At 38.4% G+C, this 22,798-nt stretch overlaps 2 protein-coding genes across 3 annotated transcripts; both read right to left on the bottom strand.

Moving 5' to 3' along the window:
• Positions 1 to 903: 903 nt before the first annotated feature.
• Positions 904 to 9,143, bottom strand: LOC118242761 (tripartite motif-containing protein 35-like). Of its 2 annotated transcripts, none has more exons than XM_035535175.1 (6): positions 8,619 to 9,143; positions 5,679 to 5,774; positions 2,896 to 3,126; positions 2,793 to 2,815; positions 2,328 to 2,446; positions 904 to 2,229 (listed from the first exon to the last, which is right to left on the bottom strand). In XM_035535175.1, coding segments are annotated over exons 1-6 (864 nt in total). In that variant the 5' UTR covers positions 9,012 to 9,143; the 3' UTR covers positions 904 to 2,227. The 2 variants fall into 2 exon arrangements, with proteins under 2 accessions (XP_035391068.1, XP_035391069.1); XM_035535176.1 differs by lacking the exon at positions 8,619 to 9,143 and adding an exon at positions 7,745 to 8,036.
• A 948-nt stretch (positions 9,144 to 10,091) lies between these two features.
• On the bottom strand, positions 10,092 to 22,401 carry LOC113582851 (tripartite motif-containing protein 35-like). Its single transcript, XM_035535177.1, has 6 exons — positions 21,859 to 22,401; positions 14,863 to 14,958; positions 12,082 to 12,312; positions 11,979 to 12,001; positions 11,514 to 11,632; positions 10,092 to 11,415 (listed from the first exon to the last, which is right to left on the bottom strand). Coding segments are annotated over exons 1-6 (864 nt in total). The 5' UTR covers positions 22,252 to 22,401; the 3' UTR covers positions 10,092 to 11,413.
• Between the last annotated feature and the right edge of the window lie 397 nt (positions 22,402 to 22,798).

Genomic DNA, 22,798 nt, shown 5'->3' with positions numbered 1-22,798 from the left:
GTATGCAAAACAGGGCGGGAATCGTCAGAGTCACGTTTCAGTAGTGAAGTCACTACAGACGTCACTACAAAGCGAGGCTTTGTGAAACACTGAAATGTTCAAAGCAACTGTGTCGATTTGAAACAGGCCACATACTGGATTATGCCAGCCTATCAATACGTATGATCAATAAATATTTTGGAGAAATTGCCGTACAGCATACTTGTTTAAGAACTCGTGAAGCTTCTCAAACTGTTATTTGCAACAAACACAGTTGCTGACATGCATGTCCTGTGGGTAATATGGCCTGGACAAGTCTCTGCTGCACATCCTGTGTCAGTTCAACAACAGTTCAGGTATCTATCGAGTGCTTTGATCAGATTTCATTGTGCTCTGTGCCTGTTGGAAATGAATTAGGCTTTGTATATGATAACTGTAGATGTCTACATATATGCTAACACCTTTTTCACATTTACAGCATTTGGGAGATACACATTGCTCTGTCTGCTTTACCAGATGAACTACCGGAATACATTTTGAAAATCATGAAATCATGATGATGAGTTATTTTGCAGTGTAATGTCAAACATGGTAGTACCACAGAACCGAGTTATGGGCCATTCAACATGGTAGCGTCCCAAACACAGCACAGGAAACACCAAGGACCTGAAGCAGTGTGGGACTACTAGCGCACCTTCCTTGCCTTAGGTGAAGGGGAGGCTTATGTACAGTTAATAGTGTCATTTATTTATGAAGCTGCTAATGTACATTTTCAATCACAAAGTCACCAAACAGTACCTAAAACCTAATGTTCAATTTACGCTGGTCTGCAAAAGGCTTGTTGTGTACCCATGCTAAATTTAACTAATTAAAATAAAATTAATGTGCATGACTGTCTTGGAACTGGCAGGTAAGACACTTGAATGAGATCAGACAGAGGTTTTATTCAAACAATTAATCAAGTTGTGAGTCTTTCCAAATATGTTAGAAGTGCAAATAAAGTTCATGTCGCTGACTCGTCACCATCTCTTGCATGTGCATGCACACGCACACACACACACACACACACACACACACAAACACACACGTGTGTAACATTTGTGCATAATATTCATACACAGCATTATCCTTTGAAAAATGCACACGCACACATCTTTCCTGGACAAATGTATATAATAAAATGCTACACCTCACATTAAACTGTAATCTAATTAAATACATTACTAGGTTAACAAAGGTGTTGTTCAATGAGATTAAGTTTATTGGTTGAATTTGACAGTTCTCTTGGACACCAACTATGCATGTCAAGTCAGATAAAAAAAAAAAAAAAGGATTAAAAAAAACCCAGATCAATATATGAAATGATGCACTATAAACCAAAACAATTATGCAGAAAATAAATGTACAGTAATTAGAACAAAACAATTACATGTAAAATAAATGTGAATCATGAGACACCTTAGTATTATGGTGATTAATATTAGTTACACATAAATTAATACACATGCCATTAATTAAAAGAACCATGTCAATGTTTGAAATATCGTAATTCTAAATATAAAAGTTAACTCATTTATTTTTTCCTGGAATTCATACTGACACTGGCTTAATTATTCTGCGTACATGTTTGTGGTCAGGGAGTATGCATGTAGTAGATGAGAAAAGAATAAACATAAAGAAAAGAACAGTAGATAATGCAGACTTGTATGAAGGCACTCTGGATGTGGTAGAGGGTTCAGCAATGAGTTGAATACTCATTGTTCTTAAATGGAAACTGAAACCTTGGCTGGTAGAATAGGCAATGGAAATTTGCTGAAGCTAAAAAAACATGGGTACATTTTCTCAGGGATTGCATATGTGTGTGTTTTTAATGTTGTGTTTGAATCAGGATCAGTGAATGTCACCTGTCTTTTCTCACTTTCCAGAAACACAGACTTTATTAATCTTGGCAGCCCCTGGATTCCATGAACATTTACCTTTAAGCATATATATTAATAATGTAGAAAGGATTTGGTTTTGTTTTATCAGATTCTTTAATGACTCCAACAGCCCACTGTTCTGAGGGTCCAACCTGCATCTCCCAGGTATGCGATCCTGAGGTGAAACGTTCAGATCCCAGGATGAATGGCACTTCGACACACTTGGTTGGTGAGACTTTAGGAGTTTGTTCCTGTCCAAATGTAATGCTATTCAAATCTGGAGACAATTGAAGTTTGGCCCTTAGGGTAGCTGGGTCCAGAAGTACAGGCTCTTTGGGGGTGATAACGTTTGGTATAAAATGTCAGCACAAATGTTGTTCTGATGTTGGTATTTGATGAAATATTGTCGTATTGTGTTCATCCACTCACAGTAAGGACAGATGTCCTTCATCTTCTCCCACACCGTGTATCTCAGATTCCCCAAGTGTTTGGACACATCAATCAGAACTCCAGGACCCACCTCAGGATCTGGCACAGTGTACTTAGCTCTGAAGAGATATAAACACAGATAAGCAAACATATATTTTACTTATATAACATTAGAACCACTTAATACAATCTTACAAAGGTTCTGGTTAGGGATTTAATTTGTATGATCCCAAATTTATGTACACTCACAATTATATGTACTCACACAATAAAAATTAAGTGATGTTTTAACAAACAAACCTGGCTGTCTAAAAGTTGTGTGTTTATTAAATAATTACCTGAAATTAAACCACAAACTCTAAATTAACAAAGATCTGTGTTTTTCCATTTTCTTTTCACTACTGGAAGTTCAGTGAATGAAGGTATGTATGCACACGTCACAATAAATAAATAAATACGTTTTACCTTTCTTCTGTAGATCTAAATTTCTGAGAAAACAAACAAAAACATTGTGAGTGGTTATTCCCTTTTTATAAACACAACATCAGACCTTAGGAACTGGACTTACATGTAAGAATAAACTGTCCTCATTGTTCATGTCATCCTTGATTTTGTTAATTTGTTCCAAAACAGATGTTAACAACTTATTCATTTCTGAAATCTTTGCCTTCATCCTCTGGCTCTTCTCTTCCTCTTCCTCCCTCAGAGCAGCTATCCTGGTCGCCTCCTCCTCCTTGAGGAACTGGTGAAGCTCCTCAAACTCCACTTTTATCTGCTCCTCTGTCTGCCGGACTTGAGACTGGTGGTGTGTGCAATTGTATAGTTGACTTTGTAAACAAAGGTGACATTTCAAAGACACATGCAGTGGTAGCTCAGTGGTTAAGGTACTTGGTGTGTAATTGGAAAGTTGCTTGTTCCAGCCTCACCGTTGCCACTGTTGGAACCCTGAGCAATGCCCTTACTGCTCAAGGTATCATAGTTGATTTGGATAAAAGTGTCAGCTAAATGCATGCCACTATGGCAAACAGAATTTAGCATTGTCACTAACCTTTATTGGCAGTAATATAAAATGATCTGGTGTTAGTCACAGTACAATTATCCAGGTGTGGTGTGGACCGTTATTGAAACTGTTTTGACTTCCATCTGGATGGCATTCTTTTCAGAGAAATACGCGACTGCTGTGGCTGGAAGCTATCAGAAGACTGGGCCGGACAGACGACACTTTTTCTTTAAGACTGATTTTACTATTTTAGTAATTTATTGGGATTTATAATGGTTGCACAAGCTAGTCGCACAAGAAGTCCCACCAATACCTACAAAATCTTGCACTGTTAAACAAATAAATAAAAGAAACAAGAAACAGAAAAGGCTACAATCAAAAAAGGGAGGTTGGATAAAGTCAGAGTGATCAGTGTGGCTTTTCTACAGTACCAACAACTAGTGGAGCCCCTGACATCCATGATGACAGCCCACCACTTGAAGCTCAACCCCAGTAAAACCAAGCTTCTGTTCATCCCAGGTACTCCCAACCCTTACCATGACCTCACAGTTTCCTTCGAGAACTCCATGATCGCACCATCCGAAGCTGCCCATATCCTGGGCATAACTTTGGACAACCAGTTGTCATTTTCAACTCATGTTTCTAATCTAACCTGGTCTTGCAGATTCCTCCTTTGTAACATACGAAGGATTCGGCCCTTTTCTCTCAAGAAGCTACCCAGGTGCTTGTGCAGTCTCTTGTGATCGCAAAACTAGACTACTGCAACTTGTTACTTGCTGGTCTTCCTCTAAGAGCCATCAAACCTCTACAACTTGTCCAGAATGCAGCAGCATGCCTGGTCTTCAATCTTCTGAAGTTCACACGTTACTCCACTGCTCCGCTCCCTTCATTGGCTCCCAGTAGCTGCATGTATCAGATTTAAAATCTTGATGCTTGCCTACAAAGCCAAAAATGGACCAGCCCCTTCATTCATGAGGTCAATGGTCAAAGCCCGATCTGTACCTCGAGTACTTCGAACCTCAAGTACAGCTCGGCTTGAAAGACCTTGCTTCAGGTCTCATGGACGACAAGCATTGAGAATATTTTCTGTCCTGGCTCCAAGATGGTGGAATGAACTCCCACTTGTTGTCCAGACAGCAGAGTCCGTTTCAGTCTTCAAACTTGTTCTATTTGCAAAATATTTAAAGGACAACTGACTCTGCTCCCATATTGACTGATTAAATTAATACTTATTGTAAGGTATTGTTTATGTTGTTTAACAAACTCTAGCACTTATTGTTTATTGCACTTATCATTGTTTAAGATAGACCTTATGTATTTTGTACTTCTAGGTATCAGCATTGATCCCTGTATTCTACAGTATTCTAGTTCATTGGTATGTTGCACTCTAACCTACTGTACTGTACTATGTTATATTCTATGAGTAAATGACAAAGCACCTTTGTAAGTCGCTCTGGATGAGTGTCTGCTAAATGCCGTATATGTATATGGAGCCAGGAAAGCGATGCTATGGTTGCTATTTTTCTATCAGACAGATAGTTAATTAATCCCCCCCCCCCCCCCCAAATTATGTAGCCAATGTAGCTAGCTATTAACCCTAAGTATATATGTAGCTAGTTACATTATGTATTAGTCCAACGTTAAGGGTAGCTAGCTAAGATGCAGGTGTAAGCTAACTAGCTAGTATAAGCCAAGTAAACAATGCTCTCAGTGTGGAAGCTCTTACATGCAAAACATCATAGCATTATATGTTAGGAATCCAATGTAAAGTTCATGTTTGTCTATGTGTCACTGATGGTAAAAAATGGCAGCAGTATGCATGAAATTTGCTGAAAATTCAAAATAAACATTCAAGGCTAACTTTGGTTGTGTAGTTTCACTAACCTTGTTGATGTTTTTAGATTTTCCTGATCTGTTACCGGAGCTCTTGCAAGTTTCGCAGTAATACATTACTGCATCAAACTCCCCGTATTAACATACTAGCTTGTAAGTAATGACAATAGCTGTGTTCATTGTTTATATACATTATGATGGTGTTAAGTGTTTACTAATGTGAATGAGACATGTTGTTGAATATTGTGATGAAAATAATGTTCTCTCTCATTGACTCATTTTGCAGGTGCTCCTAGAATGTTTCTACCCATGTGATCACATACAACAGGCATAAAATACACTGAAAACCTATTTACTTCTGATTGGTCCAAAGAAATTAAAATAACCACTATGGATTAGCTGTACTATGACTGTGAATTGCTGCCATGTTGTTTAATTGAGGGGAGCAGGTATTTATCTTGCTTGTGGCAGAACACCACCAACCCCCAAAAAAGCAAAAACTACTACTATAGAAGTACCTGGAATTTTACAAGCATGTCCAAAAAGGTGGATTTTTTGGAATCCAGGGTTTCCAATTTCATTTGAAGTGCCTGCAATGGTCTTTCAAGTTCAGTCTGAAACAAAAACAAAAAAACACCAGTATCACTGATCAACACACATTTAACTATTAATCAGTTATTTTCAACTAATACTTATCAACAGCTCAATATGCCACATGTACATGATTCATTCACAGATTCATCTTCCAAACTGCTTAATCCATTACAGGGTCATGGCATCCAGAGCCTAACCAAGCAGCAATAGCCTAACCCGACAGCTATGACATTAGCAATGTATATATTACCAGGCACAATGTTCCATGCTTCTAAATGGTGGAGACACATAGGTAGCTGTAATAACTATGATATATGACTTTGTGAAATAATATGAACTAGTGTTAAGTAAACAGATCACCCTATATTGTCCATGCTGTGCACTATTGTTGCAGTAGGATGCAGTTATTCAAAAGTGTTGTGCTCAGAGCTCTTTTATAACTCTCCAAAACAAACACCCCCACACTTCAGCACTTACAGCTTTTAACGCCTTTCTAGTATTGCAGAATGTGCCATTATTTGTTGCAAAATCTCATGCTGAAAGTCACTGGAGCCATCTAAATATTTACATGTCTATTTTGAGTAGTCTGTTCAACATTGGCCTGGACTACATATTTGTGTTTAGAATAACTAACTTTATGTCAACCAAGACTAATATATGCATGTATATGTTAGTAGTATTGTCACGGTTTCCTCATCTTTGGTAGTGCAGTTTCCGTAGCTCTATACACCATTGGCTTTGTTTTGTCTCTGCCCTGTCGAGTTTCATATGAACTTGCCCTTCATCGTTTGCAACTGTGTCTTGTCTTCTAGCTTGTCTTTCTACCGTTTGCACTTCTGTCTTGTTACATTGTTGTAATTGCCTCCTAGTTTCTGTGGCTCTCTATTCTTGCTATGTTGTGCTTTATGTATTGTGAGTTTTTTTTCTTCTTCATCTGGCTACTTTACCGTGGATTATTGTAAGGAAAATGCATTTGGATTGCATCACTCACCTTAGCTTTGGCATTCTGACGCAACTCACTCCATGCTGATGTAATTATACAGACGTGCAAAAACAATTTACGCTCTCTGAATTCTATGATTTTATGTATCAGGACATAATAAAACATCATCTGGTCCTTCACAGGTCTTAAAATTAGGTAAATACAACCTCAGAAGAACAACACATGACATATTACATTGTGCAATTATTTGTGTAGCAGCCAAGTATTGCTAATCAAATACCCTTGATTGAATGATCATCAAGTGTAAGCACCTCTATTAAAGCAGAATTTTTTAAAGTTTACTGGTCTGGAGGTGTATGTTAACACAATGCCAAGGAGAAAAGACATGTGCAACGACCTTAAAGAGGAAATTATTGCTGCTCATCAGTCTGGGAAGGGGTATAACTCAATTCTCAAACAATCTGAAGTCCATCATTCTACAGTAAGAAAGATTATTCACAAGTAGAAAACATTCAAGACAGTTGTCAATCTTCCCAGGAGTGGATGTCCCAGCAAATTCACCTCACGTTCAGACCCTGCAAAAAACCTAACAGCTACATATCAGACTGTACTGGCCTCAGCCTGTTGAACATTCAAGTTCATGGCAGTACAAATAGAAGAAGACTGAACAAGCATGGCTTATTTGTAAGGGTTGATAGCAGAAAGCCTTTTCTTTCTAACAAGAACATGGCAAAATGGCTTAAGTTTGCAACGTTGCACCTGAACAAACCACAAGACTTCTGGAACAATGTTCTTTAGACATACAAGACAGAATGGAGATGTTTGGCCACAATTTACAGCATATCAGTACAAGCACCTCAAACCAAATATCAAACACTGTGGTGGACGGGTGATGATTTGTTTTGCAGCCACAAGACCTGGGCACTTTGCAGTCATTTAGTGGACCATGAAATCCTCTGTCTCTGTACACCAAAGTACTGTACAGTCAAATGTTGAGGCCATCTATCCAGCAGCTAACGCTGCTCGTCTTTATTTCAATTTACTTACTTGTTGTGGTTCCGTTCCATGGTTTCGTTTTCTACGCTCCTCATCTTTTGCACCATTTGTCTTGTTTAACTAGTGTTAGTTTATGTATTTATACCCTGTCTTGCTCCCTGGGTTTTGGCTGGTCGTTGTAAGTCTAGCCGCTGTTTGTGAATCGAAGCCTGTTTGTTAATCCATCCCTTCGTGTTTCCTAGTCGTTTGTTTATTCTAGCCTCTGTGCTATTCATAGCCTCTTTGCTATAGCCTGCATCCCCGTTTGTCTTCGTGTGCTTTTGTTTGTTTGTTATTATGTATTCCCAGACTCTACATGTTGGTAAATTGACCCTGGACTATTCTAACGACTATGACTCTGGATTTGCTCTTGTCCGCATATGCGTCCGCCTCCTTACCGCTCACCGTTAACAAGACTGATAAAGTCATAGGGAATTCGATTAACAACCCCAGGTGAACAACAACACAACAGATTCCACCGTGTCTATTTATTAACAAAACAAAGCCAAAATGGAGAAACAATAAAGTAAAACCCGTGAACCAGTAGCTTGTAAAACCACATTGAGCGGCAATAACTTGAAGATTTACCTTATTATAAGACGTGCTAAGCACCACATATTTTTAAATTATGTCCTGATACATAAAACCATAGAGGTCAGAGGGTATACTTTTTCAGATGACTAGATGATATTGTCTTTAGTCGATAGGAATTGAAATGTGTATGTTTGCAATTAATTATGTTTTCCTGACGTATGAATAAGTAACTTCTCCTTGCATGTATCCGGATATGAGAGAATCAGCTAGCTAACTACAAGATCAAAAACCTAACTTAAAAATGACTATAAAAACACCAGAAAAACACATGAAAAAGGTAAACTGGTTTTACCCTTTGTCTTTCCGCTGCTTTGCTGATGGAGCAGAAGTTGTGATTTTGATGGTCCTGGTCCACACACTGTAAACACACCAGCTGTTGATCATCCACACAGAACAGATGCTGTTTGTCGGTATGGAGCAGACATATCACTCCTTGAGCTTCCATTCTGCGTTTCTTATGCGCGAATGATTCACAGGTTTCCTTAAGGACTAGATTGTTTATAAGTGAATGCTTAATTTTTTTCCTGCACATTGGGCATTCCTTTATCTCCTTCTGGTTCCACGTTCTCTCTATACAGATCCTACAAAAACTGTGACTACAGGTAAGAACTACAGGATCCTTAAAGATTTCCAAACAAATAGAACACCTGAGATTTTCTTCCAGTGAAACGTGAGATAATGCCATAGCCACTGTTCTTGGTGTAGACAGAACGAGATTGTGTGTGTTGCGTCTGCAGTGAATTCACAGCATAAGATTCCACAGAAATGAAAGGTAACGTAACTTTCCTCGTGCACAGAATCTGAACCTGCCCTCCAATTCTTTCTGAGGGAGTGAAGATGTGAGTCAGCAAAGAAAGAGGCAGTATGCAAAACAGGGCGGGAATCGTCAGAGTCACGTTTCAGTAGTGAAGTCACTACAGACGTCACTACAAAGCGAGGCTTTGTGAAACACTGAAATGTTCAAAGCAACTGTGTCGATTTGAAACAGGCCACATACTGGATTATGCCAGCCTATCAATACGTATGATCAATAAATATTTTGGAGAAATTGCCGTACAGCATACTTGTTTAAGAACTCGTGAAGCTTCTCAAACTGTTATTTGCAACAAACACAGTTGCTGACATGCATGTCCTGTGGGTAATATGGCCTGGACAAGTCTCTGCTGCACATCCTGTGTCAGTTCAACAACAGTTCAGGTATCTATCGAGTGCTTTGATCAGATTTCATTGTGCTCTGTGCCTGTTGGAAATGAATTAGGCTTTGTATATGATAACTGTAGATGTCTACATATATGCTAACACCTTTTTCACATTTACAGCATTTGGGAGATACACATTGCTCTGTCTGCTTTACCAGATGAACTACCGGAATACATTTTGAAAATCATGAAATCATGATGATGAGTTATTTTGCAGTGTAATGTCAAACATGGTAGTACCACAGAACCGAGTTATGGGCCATTCAACATGGTAGCGTCCCAAACACAGCACAGGAAACACCAAGGACTTGAAGCAGTGTGGGACTACTAGCGCACCTTCCTTGCCTTAGGTGAAGGGGAGGCTTATGTACAGTTAATAGTGTCATTTATTTATGAAGCTGCTAATGTACATTTTCAATCACAAAGTCACCAAACAGTACCTAAAACCTAATGTTCAATTTACGCTGGTCTGCAAAAGGCTTGTTGTGTACCCATGCTAAATTTAACTAATTAAAATAAAATTAATGTGCATGACTGTCTTGGAACTGGCAGGTAAGACACTTGAATGAGATCAGACAGAGGTTTTATTCAAACAATTAATCAAGTTGTGAGTCTTTCCAAATATGTTAGAAGTGCAAATAAAGTTCATGTCGCTGACTCGTCACCATCTCTTGCATGTGCATGCACACGCACACACACACACACACACACACACACAAACACACACGTGTGTAACATTTGTGCATAATATTCATACACAGCATTATCCTTTGAAAAATGCACACGCACACATCTTTCCTGGACAAATGTATATAATAAAATGCTACACCTCACATTAAACTGTAATCTAATTAAATACATTACTAGGTTAACAAAGGTGTTGTTCAATGAGATTAAGTTTATTGGTTGAATTTGACAGTTCTCTTGGACACCAACTATGCATGTCAAGTCAGATAAAAAAAAAAAAAAAGGATTAAAAAAAACCCAGATCAATATATGAAATGATGCACTATAAACCAAAACAATTATGCAGAAAATAAATGTACAGTAATTAGAACAAAACAATTACATGTAAAATAAATGTGAATCATGAGACACCTTAGTATTATGGTGATTAATATTAGTTACACATAAATTAATACACATGCCATTAATTAAAAGAACCATGTCAATGTTTGAAATATCGTAATTCTAAATATAAAAGTTAACTCATTTATTTTTTCCTGGAATTCATACTGACACTGGCTTAATTATTCTGCGTACATGTTTGTGGTCAGGGAGTATGCATGTAGTAGATGAGAAAAGAATAAACATAAAGAAAAGAACAGTAGATAATGCAGACTTGTATGAAGGCACTCTGGATGTGGTAGAGGGTTCAGCAATGAGTTGAATACTCATTGTTCTTAAATGGAAACTGAAACCTTGGCTGGTAGAATAGGCAATGGAAATTTGCTGAAGCTAAAAAAACATGGGTACATTTTCTCAGGGATTGCATATGTGTGTGTTTTTAATGTTGTGTTTGAATCAGGATCAGTGAATGTCACCTGTCTTTTCTCACTTTCCAGAAACACAGACTTTATTAATCTTGGCAGCCCCTGGATTCCATGAACATTTACCTTTAAGCATATATATTAATAATGTAGAAAGGATTTGGTTTTGTTTTATCAGATTCTTTAATGACTCCAACAGCCCACTGTTCTGAGGGTCCAACCTGCATCTCCCAGGTATGCGATCCTGAGGTGAAACGTTCAGATCCCAGGATGAATGGCACTTCGACACACTTGGTTGGTGAGACTTTAGGAGTTTGTTCCTGTCCAAATGTAATGCTATTCAAATCTGGAGACAATTGAAGTTTGGCCCTTAGGGTAGCTGGGTCCAGAAGTACAGGCTCTTTGGGGGTGATAACGTTTGGTATAAAATGTCAGCACAAATGTTGTTCTGATGTTGGTATTTGATGAAATATTGTCGTATTGTGTTCATCCACTCACAGTAAGGACAGATGTCCTTCATCTTCTCCCACACCGTGTATCTCAGATTCCCCAAGTGTTTGGACACATCAATCAGAACTCCAGGACCCACCTCAGGATCTGGCACAGTGTACTTAGCTCTGAAGAGATATAAACACAGATAAGCAAACATATATTTTACTTATATAACATTAGAACCACTTAATACAATCTTACAAAGGTTCTGGTTAGGGATTTAATTTGTATGATCCCAAATTTATGTACACTCACAATTATATGTACTCACACAATAAAAATTAAGTGATGTTTTAACAAACAAACCTGGCTGTCTAAAAGTTGTGTGTTTATTAAATAATTACCTGAAATTAAACCACAAACTCTAAATTAACAAAGATCTGTGTTTTTCCATTTTCTTTTCACTACTGGAAGTTCAGTGAATGAAGGTATGTATGCACACGTCACAATAAATAAATAAATACGTTTTACCTTTCTTCTGTAGATCTAAATTTCTGAGAAAACAAACAAAAACATTGTGAGTGGTTATTCCCTTTTTATAAACACAACATCAGACCTTAGGAACTGGACTTACATGTAAGAATAAACTGTCCTCATTGTTCATGTCATCCTTGATTTTGTTAATTTGTTCCAAAACAGATGTTAACAACTTATTCATTTCTGAAATCTTTGCCTTCATCCTCTGGCTCTTCTCTTCCTCTTCCTCCCTCAGAGCAGCTATCCTGGTCGCCTCCTCCTCCTTGAGGAACTGGTGAAGCTCCTCAAACTCCACTTTTATCTGCTCCTCTGTCTGCCGGACTTGAGACTGGTGGTGTGTGCAATTGTATAGTTGACTTTGTAAACAAAGGTGACATTTCAAAGACACATGCAGTGGTAGCTCAGTGGTTAAGGTACTTGGTGTGTAATTGGAAAGTTGCTTGTTCCAGCCTCACCGTTGCCACTGTTGGAACCCTGAGCAATGCCCTTACTGCTCAAGGTATCATAGTTGATTTGGATAAAAGTGTCAGCTAAATGCATGCCACTATGGCAAACAGAATTTAGCATTGTCACTAACCTTTATTGGCAGTAATATAAAATGATCTGGTGTTAGTCACAGTACAATTATCCAGGTGTGGTGTGGACCGTTATTGAAACTGTTTTGACTTCCATCTGGATGGCATTCTTTTCAGAGAAATACGCGACTGCTGTGGCTGGAAGCTATCAGAAGACTGGGCCGGACAGACGACACTTTTTCTTTAAGACTGATTTTACTATTTTAGTAATTTATTGGGATTTATAATGGTTGCACAAGCTAGTCGCACAAGAAGTCCCACCAATACCTACAAAATCTTGCACTGTTAAACAAATAAATAAAAGAAACAAGAAACAGAAAAGGCTACAATCAAAAAAGGGAGGTTGGATAAAGTCAGAGTGATCAGTGTGGCTTTTCTACAGTACCAACAACTAGTGGAGCCCCTGACATCCATGATGACAGCCCACCACTTGAAGCTCAACCCCAGTAAAACCAAGCTTCTGTTCATCCCAGGTACTCCCAACCCTTACCATGACCTCACAGTTTCCTTCGAGAACTCCATGATCGCACCATCCGAAGCTGCCCATATCCTGGGCATAACTTTGGACAACCAGTTGTCATTTTCAACTCATGTTTCTAATCTAACCTGGTCTTGCAGATTCCTCCTTTGTAACATACGAAGGATTCGGCCCTTTTCTCTCAAGAAGCTACCCAGGTGCTTGTGCAGTCTCTTGTGATCGCAAAACTAGACTACTGCAACTTGTTACTTGCTGGTCTTCCTCTAAGAGCCATCAAACCTCTACAACTTGTCCAGAATGCAGCAGCATGCCTGGTCTTCAATCTTCTGAAGTTCACACGTTACTCCACTGCTCCGCTCCCTTCATTGGCTCCCAGTAGCTGCATGTATCAGATTTAAAATCTTGATGCTTGCCTACAAAGCCAAAAATGGACCAGCCCCTTCATTCATGAGGTCAATGGTCAAAGCCCGATCTGTACCTCGAGTACTTCGAACCTCAAGTACAGCTCGGCTTGAAAGACCTTGCTTCAGGTCTCATGGACGACAAGCATTGAGAATATTTTCTGTCCTGGCTCCAAGATGGTGGAATGAACTCCCACTTGTTGTCCAGACAGCAGAGTCCGTTTCAGTCTTCAAACTTGTTCTATTTGCAAAATATTTAAAGGACAACTGACTCTGCTCCCATATTGACTGATTAAATTAATACTTATTGTAAGGTATTGTTTATGTTGTTTAACAAACTCTAGCACTTATTGTTTATTGCACTTATCATTGTTTAAGATAGACCTTATGTATTTTGTACTTCTAGGTATCAGCATTGATCCCTGTATTCTACAGTATTCTAGTTCATTGGTATGTTGCACTCTAACCTACTGTACTGTACTATGTTATATTCTATGAGTAAATGACAAAGCACCTTTGTAAGTCGCTCTGGATGAGTGTCTGCTAAATGCCGTATATGTATATGGAGCCAGGAAAGCGATGCTATGGTTGCTATTTTTCTATCAGACAGATAGTTAATTAATCCCCCCCCCCCCCCAAATTATGTAGCCAATGTAGCTAGCTATTAACCCTAAGTATATATGTAGCTAGTTACATTATGTATTAGTCCAACGTTAAGGGTAGCTAGCTAAGATGCAGGTGTAAGCTAACTAGCTAGTATAAGCCAAGTAAACAATGCTCTCAGTGTGGAAGCTCTTACATGCAAAACATCATAGCATTATATGTTAGGAATCCAATGTAAAGTTCATGTTTGTCTATGTGTCACTGATGGTAAAAAATGGCAGCAGTATGCATGAAATTTGCTGAAAATTCAAAATAAACATTCAAGGCTAACTTTGGTTGTGTAGTTTCACTAACCTTGTTGATGTTTTTAGATTTTCCTGATCTGTTACCGGAGCTCTTGCAAGTTTCGCAGTAATACATTACTGCATCAAACTCCCCGTATTAACATACTAGCTTGTAAGTAATGACAATAGCTGTGTTCATTGTTTATATACATTATGATGGTGTTAAGTGTTTACTAATGTGAATGAGACATGTTGTTGAATATTGTGATGAAAATAATGTTCTCTCTCATTGACTCATTTTGCAGGTGCTCCTAGAATGTTTCTACCCATGTGATCACATACAACAGGCATAAAATACACTGAAAACCTATTTACTTCTGATTGGTCCAAAGAAATTAAAATAACCACTATGGATTAGCTGTACTATGACTGTGAATTGCTGCCATGTTGTTTAATTGAGGGGAGCAGGTATTTATCTTGCTTGTGGCAGAACACCACCAACCCCCAAAAAAGCAAAAACTACTACTATAGAAGTACCTGGAATTTTACAAGCATGTCCAAAAAGGTGGATTTTTTGGAATCCAGGGTTTCCAATTTCATTTGAAGTACCTGCAATGGTCTTTCAAGTTCAGTCTGAAACAAAAACAAAAAAACACCAGTATCACTGATCAACACACATTTAACTATTAATCAGTTATTTTCAACTAATACTTATCAACAGCTCAATATGCCACATGTACATGATTCATTCACAGATTCATCTTCCAAACTGCTTAATCCATTACAGGGTCATGGCATCCAGAGCCTAACCAAGCAGCAATAGCCTAACCCGACAGCTATGACATTAGCAATGTATATATTACCAGGCACAATGTTCCATGCTTCTAAATGGTGGAGACACATAGGTAGCTGTAATAACTATGATATATGACTTTGTGAAATAATATGAACTAGTGTTAAGTAAACAGATCACCCTATATTGTCCATGCTGTGCACTATTGTTGCAGTAGGATGCAGTTATTCAAAAGTGTTGTGCTCAGAGCTCTTTTATAACTCTCCAAAACAAACACCCCCACACTTCAGCACTTACAGCTTTTAACGCCTTTCTAGTATTGCAGAATGTGCCATTATTTGTTGCAAAATCTCATGCTGAAAGTCACTGGAGCCATCTAAATATTTACATGTCTATTTTGAGTAGTCTGTTCAACATTGGCCTGGACTACATATTTGTGTTTAGAATAACTAACTTTATGTCAACCAAGACTAATATATGCATGTATATGTTAGTAGTATTGTCACGGTTTCCTCATCTTTGGTAGTGCAGTTTCCGTAGCTCTATACACCATTGGCTTTGTTTTGTCTCTGCCCTGTCGAGTTTCATATGAACTTGCCCTTCATCGTTTGCAACTGTGTCTTGTCTTCTAGCTTGTCTTTCTACCGTTTGCACTTCTGTCTTGTTACATTGTTGTAATTGCCTCCTAGTTTCTGTGGCTCTCTATTCTTGCTATGTTGTGCTTTATGTATTGTGAGTTTTTTTTCTTCTTCATCTGGCTACTTTACCGTGGATTATTGTAAGGAAAATGCATTTGGATTGCATCACTCACCTTAGCTTTGGCATTCTGACGCAACTCACTCCATGCTGATGTAATTATACAGACGTGCAAAAACAATTTACGCTCTCTGAATTCTATGATTTTATGTATCAGGACATAATAAAACATCATCTGGTCCTTCACAGGTCTTAAAATTAGGTAAATACAACCTCAGAAGAACAACACATGACATATTACATTGTGCAATTATTTGTGTAGCAGCCAAGTATTGCTAATCAAATACCCTTGATTGAATGATCATCAAGTGTAAGCACCTCTATTAAAGCAGAATTTTTTAAAGTTTACTGGTCTGGAGGTGTATGTTAACACAATGCCAAGGAGAAAAGACATGTGCAACGACCTTAAAGAGGAAATTATTGCTGCTCATCAGTCTGGGAAGGGGTATAACTCAATTCTCAAACAATCTGAAGTCCATCATTCTACAGTAAGAAAGATTATTCACAAGTAGAAAACATTCAAGACAGTTGTCAATCTTCCCAGGAGTGGATGTCCCAGCAAATTCACCTCACGTTCAGACCCTGCAAAAAACCTAACAGCTACATATCAGACTGTACTGGCCTCAGCCTGTTGAACATTCAAGTTCATGGCAGTACAAATAGAAGAAGACTGAACAAGCATGGCTTATTTGTAAGGGTTGATAGCAGAAAGCCTTTTCTTTCTAACAAGAACATGGCAAAATGGCTTAAGTTTGCAACGTTGCACCTGAACAAACCACAAGACTTCTGGAACAATGTTCTTTAGACATACAAGACAGAATGGAGATGTTTGGCCACAATTTACAGCATATCAGTACAAGCACCTCAAACCAAATATCAAACACTGTGGTGGACGGGTGATGATTTGTTTTGCAGCCACAAGACCTGGGCACTTTGCAGTCATTTAGTGGACCATGAAATCCTCTGTCTCTGTACACCAAAGTACTGTACAGTCAAATGTTGAGGCCATCTATCCAGCAGCTAACGCTGCTCGTCTTTATTTCAATTTACTTACTTGTTGTGGTTCCGTTCCATGGTTTCGTTTTCTACGCTCCTCATCTTTTGCACCATTTGTCTTGTTTAACTAGTGTTAGTTTATGTATTTATACCCTGTCTTGCTCCCTGGGTTTTGGCTGGTCGTTGTAAGTCTAGCCGCTGTTTGTGAATCGAAGCCTGTTTGTTAATCCATCCCTTCGTGTTTCCTAGTCGTTTGTTTATTCTAGCCTCTGTGCTATTCATAGCCTCTTTGCTATAGCCTGCATCCCCGTTTGTCTTCGTGTGCTTTTGTTTGTTTGTTATTATGTATTCCCAGACTCTACATGTTGGTAAATTGACCCTGGACTATTCTAACGACTATGACTCTGGATTTGCTCTTGTCCGCATATGCGTCCGCCTCCTTACCGCTCACCGTTAACAAGACTGATAAAGTCATAGGGAATTCGATTAACAACCCCAGGTGAACAACAACACAACAGATTCCACCGTGTCTATTTATTAACAAAACAAAGCCAAAATGGAGAAACATAAGATGTTTCAGCATAAGATGCACATTCATGTGTTCTGTGCTCTGTATATGTGCTGTATGCAACTTGGCAGGCAGATAGATGCTCTCCTGACATCAGAACTCCAAGGACGATTAGCCCTTTTCCACAGGTTTATTGACATCACAAGCAAAGGTGAAACTGTAACATACGAAAGACAATCTGCAATACATTTGCTATAACATGTAATGATATACACAATATGATGCACCAATTCAATTTTTATATGATTCAGGTTATTTTGCCTTTTATTGTAACAATTTTATATGCATTTATTATATACCTAACATCAGAAGTAACATAGCATCTCATTTTTCATGTAACCAACAAACATGATTATTAATAAGGTGCAAATAATAATGTGCAAAAGTGCAGGTATCCACCAAGTGCTTTGAGTAGGTGTTATTGTGCTCCGGGCCCATTGTGCCCATTGTGCCCATTGTGCTATGGTTCATCCTACATGGTAGTGTTCCGACACAGCACAGGAAACACCAAGGACCTGAAGCCATCAAAATCACGACTCCTGCTCCATCATCAAAGCTGCCAAGGATTGCAAAGTAAGAACAAACCGGCTGTTTCATTTTTCTAGCCAGAGGTGCGGTTAGCTTCATTTGTGTCCCTGCCCATTGGCTGTATGTGGACAGCATGACAGCGATTGACAACTGAGCCAAAGTATGTTTGATGCACTGGAGTGGCTGGCTGCAGTAGTTTTGAACATAGCACAAGCCAAACTAACATTTTAATTTAAACACCCAGTTTGTTTTCATCAATTGTATTCCGTCACTTGCAAGTGCTTTCTGCGTTAATATTTCTTACGTTATTTGTCTTTATAGAAGTTATTCAAGGGCTGATGAGTTGACAGCTACAACACTAATATGAGATTTATTGCGCCGGCACGTTATGACAGCTAATTAGGTTAGTGAACTACATTCAATCCTCCTGAGCAGACAGCAGCAGAGGAACGTCGAACCATTCATTAAGCTTAGGGGGTATAACTTTCGGATTGGCATTTATCCGCAAAATGACTAGTTAAACGATAAATAGGGCAAGTGATATAAACCACTGTTACATGAGAGCAGTAACAAAAATGGCTTAAAATATAAATGAGGCAAGACACCAAAATTTGATCAAAACTTTTAAAATAATAAAATATAGCACTACAGTTTTCAGTTCAAATGCTTTTTAAAAATCTTTTTTTTTTTTTTCCATCAAATAATATTTATTTTCACCCTCATGCAATAATCCCCCTTGGTGATGAATGATAAAATATGATATTTGATTTCATAAAGAGAAAACCATCAAACATCATTAAATCAAAACTGTTCTAATCAAACAACAATTGATTGGCAGTAGGAGAAGTTCCTGTTTAGCGGAGTTGTTGTCTATTCATGATTAAGGTGAAATCATAGAAAGAGGACAACCCAGGAAAACACTACTGTATTAAATTACACTTTATAAATGCTCAGCATTAGACAACCTAATAAAAACTAAGAATAAAATATACAATTGAGCATATACCTTAGCCCTATATTATGATCGCAAACTCCTGTATTATTCATAAGAGGGTGTTATAGTTACAAATACTAGCAAATTAATAACATTTCTGGCCAAGCTACAGTTATTTCATGACATTGTGTGGCTGACTATTGAGGATTACACCCCACTGTGACTAAAGTCAGGAGGAGAGAGGTATAGTGTGTGCTGATGTAGGTGATAGAGTTAAGTATCTCTGACTCTAGCTCTGTTCTCCTTTGGACACTTCATACTTTAGTCCTCTCCAGTGTTGACCAGACTTCTCCCTCTGTTTTAGGAGGAGCTGAGCACTTCCCAGAAGCATGCAGATAAGTTACTGGATACATTCAAGAATTTTAAAACCACCTGCGAGAAGATTGTCAAGCACATCCAAGTGGGTCACACAGAAAGCAGTCTGTCATTATCTGCATTGATATCTGCTGCTATTTGCACTTGGTCTATATATGTTGGTCTCTCTGCTCTACACACCTGACTAATGTGTCATCATTGCCTGATAAAGTGTGTTAGAGCAGGAAAAGCATATATTGCATATAATGCATAGCTTTGTGAGGTCCCATGGCAAGAGACTAAAAACTGCTGATCACATAAAACATCCTTTACCTGTTTTCTCAGCATTAGCTGATCACAAATTCCACACAGCTTTACAACATTGTGATCGTCTCCTCCAGTCTCAGCTCTAGCAGACAGAGGAGGAGATAAAGGAGGAATTTGAGAGGCTTCAGTTCCTCAGACATGAGGAGGAGATCAGGATAACTGCACTGAGAGAGGAAGAGAAGGAGAAGGGCCAGAGGATGAAGGAGAAGATTGCACAGGCTGAAGAAGAGTGTAATGTACTGGTCCAGCTGATACAGGAAATAGAAGCCAAAATGGAGGCTGAAGATGTCATGTTTTTACAGGTAGGCTGTTATTGTGTTTTATTGTGTTCTTTTAAACGGTTTCAGAATGAAATTCTAATCTACAATTCCTTCTCTCTAGACCTATCCAGATGCCAGTGAAATGTAAGCTCTAGTAATGGTAGAGATGTTTGTTTTAGTTTATAGTTTATACATTTTATAGTGCATTTTATATAGAGAGAGCAAAGTATAGTGCATTGTGTGTATGCATGTGTTTTCAAAGCTAAGTACACAGTTCCAGATCCAGCGGTGGGTCCTGGAGTGTGCGAGAAGGTGAGGGACATCTGTCCTTATTGTGAGTATATCTGTACAACACCTGGGGAATCTGAGATACAGAGTGTGGGAGAAGATAAGGGAAGTAAACAACTGAAGTGGTACTCTGTACTCTGCTCATTTTGTGTCCAGCTGGTTTTACAAAATCAGTGCATATGTTAATTAACTTGTGATCTACATAAACACTCTATATGTCAATGCAACACTGTACTTAGATTAACAGAGTATGTATTAATTTAACACTGGACTTGCATAAATAGTCATTACATAAACAATAATTCAACACTGGAGTTACATAAATACTGTATATGTTATTTCAATAGTTTTTGTAAACGAAAGATTAGCCAGGTTTTAAAGAATTTCACCTTATCTTGTTTTTAGTCTAAATGGTGGGAAGTCAGTAAAAATAAAGTGCCAAAGCAGCCTACAGTAAATCCTATTGTGAGGCAGAGCATTAACTGTAGCACACATATAAGATTAAGTCATTTAGAACTGGGTGTCAAAAAGTGCACAAACTGACCTGAGTCCCTGTAATGATGATCTAATAGAATGTGTAGTATTGTATTGCATATTTAGCGTAGACACAATGAAGATTTAAACAAGGAAATACTAATCAAAAGTTTTAGAACACATTATAATGTTGGTGTTATAATCTTGTATTTCTTTGAAGATCCTGTAACTTTGGACCCAAACATCACAAGTAGAACCATAAGCATCTCTCCAGATCCAAGCAGTCTCATGGGACAAGGCACAACTCAAGACCTCCCCAACACCCCTGAGAGGTTTAGCATTTACCCCATTGTCCTGGGCTCTGAGGGCTTCGACTCTGGCATGCACAGTTGGCTAATAGAGGTCAAGCAGTGTGTAGAGTGGATTATTGTGGTATCAAAGGGATCTGTAAAGAGAAAAAAAAATCTCAAAAGCATCTCCTGCTGAAAGTATGTGCTCTATAGGTCTTCACAATGGTAAATACTCTTGGAACAATCGGATTCCCGCCATGACGTACCAGAGGATCAAAATCCAGTTAAGCTGGGAAGCTGGGGAGGTGAAGTTTTTCAGTGATAACAATCCTTGGCTCTTACATAGTTACAAAGATACATTTAGAGAGAAGATCTTTCCTTTCTTCCATAATACACAGGACAAGCCAATAAAGATTTTACCTGCTCAGGGTTCAGAGGAACAGAAAGGGTTTTATTTTAAGCCAGCATGAATCAAATTATCCTTCCATAATGTGACACCTTTTTAAGTCAATATGAAACAGAAATGATCCTATAGTGCGCCACATATTAAGTTAGTGTGAAACAAATTAACTTTCCATAATGTGCCAAAATGGAGAAACAATAAAGTAAAACCCGTGAACCAGTAGCTTGTAAAACCACATTGAGCGGCAATAACTTGAAGATTTACCTTATTATAAGACGTGCTAAGCACCACATATTTTTAAATTATGTCCTGATACATAAAACCATAGAGGTCAGAGGGTATACTTTTTCAGATGACTAGATGATATTGTCTTTAGTCGATAGGAATTGAAATGTGTATGTTTGCAATTAATTATGTTTTCCTGACGTATGAATAAGTAACTTCTCCTTGCATGTATCCGGATATGAGAGAATCAGCTAGCTAACTACAAGATCAAAAACCTAACTTAAAAATGACTATAAAAACACCAGAAAAACACATGAAAAAGGTAAACTGGTTTTACCCTTTGTCTTTCCGCTGCTTTGCTGATGGAGCAGAAGTTGTGATTTTGATGGTCCTCGTCCACACACTGCAAACACACCAGCTGTTGATCATCCACACAGAACAGATGCTGTTTGTCGGTATGGAGCAGACATATCACTCCTTGAGCTTCCATTCTGCGTTTCTTCTGCGCGAATGTTTCACAAGTTTCCTTAAGGACTAGATTGTTTATAAGTGAATGCTTAATTTTTTTCCTGCACATTGGGCATTCCTTTATCTCCTTCTGGTTCCACGTTCTCTCTATACAGATCCTACAAAAACTGTGACTACAGGTAAGAACCACAGGATCCTTAAAGATTTCCAAACAAATAGAACATCTGAGGTTTTCTTCCAGTGAAACGTAAGATAATGCCATAGCCACTGTTCTTGGTGTAGACAGAACGAGATTGTGTGTGTTGCGTCTGCAGTGAATTCACAGCATAAGATTCGACAGAAATTAAAGTTTACGTAACTTTCCTCGTTGTGCACAGGAATCTGAACCTGCCCTCAAATGTTTCCTGAGGGAGTGAAGCTGTGAGTCAGCAAAGAAAGCGGGAGTATGCAAAACAGGGCGGGAATCATCAGTGCTAGAGACAAATTTCAGTAGTGAAAAAAGAGTTGCTTAACAGTATTTTATGCAGTACGTGGTTTATAAAAAGTTGTGTAACTGCACTTTAAGTGTACTGACACTTAGAAATAATTTATGTGTCTTTAAGAAATCGCCAGAGGAGAGATAACGCTACTTAACAACATAAAATGCTGTACACATTAATAAGGCTCTCAGCCTACAACTAACAATCGACAAGAGAGAAAGAGGCTTAAGAAAACAAAAATATATAGAGCTTCCAGGAGACACAGCCCCTGCCGAAAGAGCGATTGAGCCCCCTGGTTCAGCTCTGTAAAGGGAAATCTCTGCCCCCTGT

Source organism: Electrophorus electricus, chromosome 16 (genome assembly GCF_013358815.1).
Source record: "Electrophorus electricus isolate fEleEle1 chromosome 16, fEleEle1.pri, whole genome shotgun sequence".
Lineage (NCBI taxonomy): Eukaryota > Metazoa > Chordata > Actinopteri > Gymnotiformes > Gymnotidae > Electrophorus > Electrophorus electricus.
The sequence above is the reverse complement of the archived record's forward strand: the minus strand, read 5'-3'. Positions and strand labels throughout refer to the sequence as shown.